The sequence below is a fragment of the Alligator sinensis genome, unplaced genomic scaffold, assembly GCF_000455745.1.
Source record: "Alligator sinensis unplaced genomic scaffold, ASM45574v1 scaffold1542_1, whole genome shotgun sequence".
Lineage (NCBI taxonomy): Eukaryota > Metazoa > Chordata > Crocodylia > Alligatoridae > Alligator > Alligator sinensis.
Genome location: NW_005842452.1, coordinates 1021145 through 1024247, shown reverse-complemented (window position 1 = coordinate 1024247; position 3103 = coordinate 1021145). Strand labels below are relative to the sequence as shown.

General features: G+C 64.8%; 1 protein-coding gene across 1 annotated transcript in view; it reads right to left on the bottom strand.

The window, feature by feature from the left end:
• Positions 1 to 3103, bottom strand: part of ITGB7 (integrin subunit beta 7) — a gene marked incomplete at its 5' end in the record, with an annotated part of 7168 nt that overhangs the window by 1859 nt on the left and 2206 nt on the right. The window contains 7 exons of the mRNA XM_006030618.2: positions 345 to 535; positions 614 to 763; positions 1088 to 1177; positions 1260 to 1355; positions 1682 to 1840; positions 2574 to 2588; positions 2789 to 3015. Of these exons, the coding sequence (XP_006030680.2) occupies positions 345 to 535; positions 614 to 763; positions 1088 to 1177; positions 1260 to 1355; positions 1682 to 1840; positions 2574 to 2588; positions 2789 to 3015 (928 nt within the window). The remainder of the gene's footprint in view (positions 1 to 344; positions 536 to 613; positions 764 to 1087; positions 1178 to 1259; positions 1356 to 1681; positions 1841 to 2573; positions 2589 to 2788; positions 3016 to 3103) is intronic.

Sequence of the window (3103 nt, the reverse complement as noted above, 5' to 3'; positions counted from 1 at the left end):
CCCCAGGCACATGCCTCTATGCATTGCACACACAGCCATTCAAACGCCCCTTGCACACACCCCTGTGCACACATGCCCCAGTATACACCTCACACACACCTCCCATGCACATGTGCGGGGGCTCTTATGCACACACGCCCCCCCCCATGCACCATTCAATGCACGCCCCTGCGCACACACATCCCCATGCACATTATATGGGTACTCTTGCACAAATCCCCGCATGCACCGCCCAGTGCACACCCCACACACCCCTGTGCACACATCCCTGTGTACATGTACAGGAGCTCTTGCACACACATCCCCACATGCACATGCCTCCCCCCACGCATGCTGGGCAGTACCTGCAGACGCCACAGGTGAGGTTGCCAAGGTCGGCGCAGTGCGGGGCACGGGGCAGGGAAGGACCACAGTCGCAGCCACAACTCGTCTCCAGCGCCACGTGCAGCTCCTCGGCCAGGCCCAGCACCCGCAACGTGAAGCCCTGAGTGCCCTGCAGGCAGGCGCCTGCCCGCACTGTCACCCAGAACTCCACCTGTGGGTGGGAGGGCAGTGAGCCGGGGGACCCTGCAGAGACCCCCTGCCCCATCCCGCCTCAACACCCCTGGCTCACCTGCTCGTTGATGTGCACCCCAGAGCAGCGCCCGCCCTCAGCCTGTGGGGGCCCGGCCTCCTCGGCCCCCGGCCCACAGTGCGACTCATAGGTCACGGACACGCCGGGCGGCAGCGCTGAGTGCTGCAGCTCCACCGTGGATGACAGGCTCTGTACAGGAGCGGGTCAGAAGTCCCTGTACCCCCCAGCCAGCCCCCTGCACCCATTGCCATCACTCTGCACCCACAGCCACCCCTCTGCACCCCCAACCAGCCCCCTACACCCCCCAGCCCATGCACCCATGTCCAGTCTTCTGCACCCCCAGCCATCCCTCTGCACCTGTGGCCAGTCCCCTGCACCCATAGCCACTGCCCTGCACCCCCAGCCAACTCCCTGCACCTGAAGCCAGGCCCCTGCATCCCCAGTCAGGCCCCTAAACCCCCAGCCAGCCCCCTGCAACCCCGGTGGGGTCTGGGGTCCAGGGTCCCAGCTCACATTATAGGCATCGGCAATGAGCTGCACCACGTTGCTGGAGTCCTCCTTCAGCTCCCCCACCACCGACTTGGGGATCAGCTTGCTCAGCTTCTGCAGGTGGGGGCAGCTGAGCGAGGCAGAGGCCCCCGACCCCTGCTCCACGCCCCAGGCGGCCCCCTTCCCCAGCACCCACCTGGTAGGCAGGCAGCGCCGAAGCCGTCACGGCGAAGATGGGCTGGATGTTGGCGGCCGAGAGCACCTGGGCCAGGTGCCCCACCGAAGGGTAGTCCTGCCGGAGAGGGTGCCGGCATCAGTGCCAGGCGGGGCACAGGACCCAGAAGTCCAGGTGCCCACCCTGCCGGAGGGACCCAGGAGTCCTGGTGCCCACCTTGCCCCTGTGCCAGAGCCCAGCACACACGGACCTAGGAGTCCTGGCTCCTGCTATAACCACTAAGCTTCACTTCTCCTCCAAGAGCTGGGGGCGTCCAGCTGCTTCCCTGCCCCAGTCCCATGCATTTTCCCTCCCTAGACCCCCCACCCACCACCACTCTTGGGTCCAGGAAAAGAACCCAGGAGTCTGGCCCCGCTCCCAGGCTGGCCCTGGCCCTGGCTTACGTAGACGTGGCTCTTGACATAGAAGCCATCAGGGCCAAGGTGGCAGCGCCCGTCACTTGGCAGGTAGATGCCACCCAGGCGCCCATCGCCGGCCGTGTGGAAGGTGTCGTCCGAGGTGAACACAAGCAGCCGTGTCACATTTCGCCACCCGATCTGCTTCTGGAGGGGCCGGGAGGTGAGGGCCTGGCACCACTGCGGCCCCCTGCCCGCTTGCATGGGCACCAGCACCGGCACGCCCAGGCCCTGTGCACCCCACACACTCGTGCACACACACCCCTGGGTACACGTGTGACCCTGCTTCCATACCCACCTCTGTGCACACACACCCTGAGCACCCTTGTGGGCTTGTGAGCACACAGCTGTGCACAGCACATGCTTGAATAGCCGCCCGCAGCTGTCTGCACATGTGTGCTCACCCCTCCTCCATTCACACTCACGCACACTCACGGCTGTGCACTAGCGTGCCCCTTCATTCGCACATGCACCAACACACTTGTGAGCACACAGTCACACACATGAGGCAACGCAAATGCACACTACAGTTGTCTGCACACATATGCTCACTCCTCTTCCATTCACGCTCATAGCCATGCATATGCACACCCCTTCATTCATGCACACACTGGTCCACTTGTGAACACACAATCCCAGTTGTGCATGCACAGACACATGCACACATAAAGCAAGATGAAAGCACACCCATGGCTGTCTGCACAAGTGTGCTCACACACCCATGCGCGTCCTTCCTTCCCAGCTGTACACACACCCTGCCATGCACACACACTTTTGTGGACTCAGCCTCCCTGGGCTCACACACGTGTGGACATACACAGCTGTGCAGCGCTCCCCCACTCACACAAGGGCCCCATTGCACCCGCATGTGAGCACCCACCTCGCACACGGCCACCTGCATGATGGCATCGAAGCCGCCCTCAGGCGCATCCAGGTTGCCCGAGATGCGCTGGTGCCCGACACGGCGCTCAAACTCGCTGGCGTTAGCAGTGAGGGGCAGCACGTGGTGGAAGCTGGCAGGGGGGGCGCACTGCTCGCCCCGCTCGGGGCACGGGTTCTGCAGCTTGGCCGGCACCGTGCTCACGTAGGGGCCACCTGCATGATGGCATCGAAGCCGCCCTCAGGCGCATCCAGGTTGCCCGAGATGCGCTGGTGCCCGACACGGCGCTCAAACTCGCTGGCGTTAGCAGTGAGGGGCAGCACGTGGTGGAAGCTGGCAGGGGGGGCGCACTGCTCGCCCCGCTCGGGGCACGGGTTCTGCAGCTTGGCCGGCACCGTGCTCACGTAGGGCAGCACCGTCTTGTCCACGAAGGAGCCGAAGCCTGCGGGGCCGCACGCCCGTCAGCCTAGGGGTGGGGGGGCTGCCCCAGGGGTCCCTGGCCTCAGGGACCCTGCCCCCAATCCCCGTCC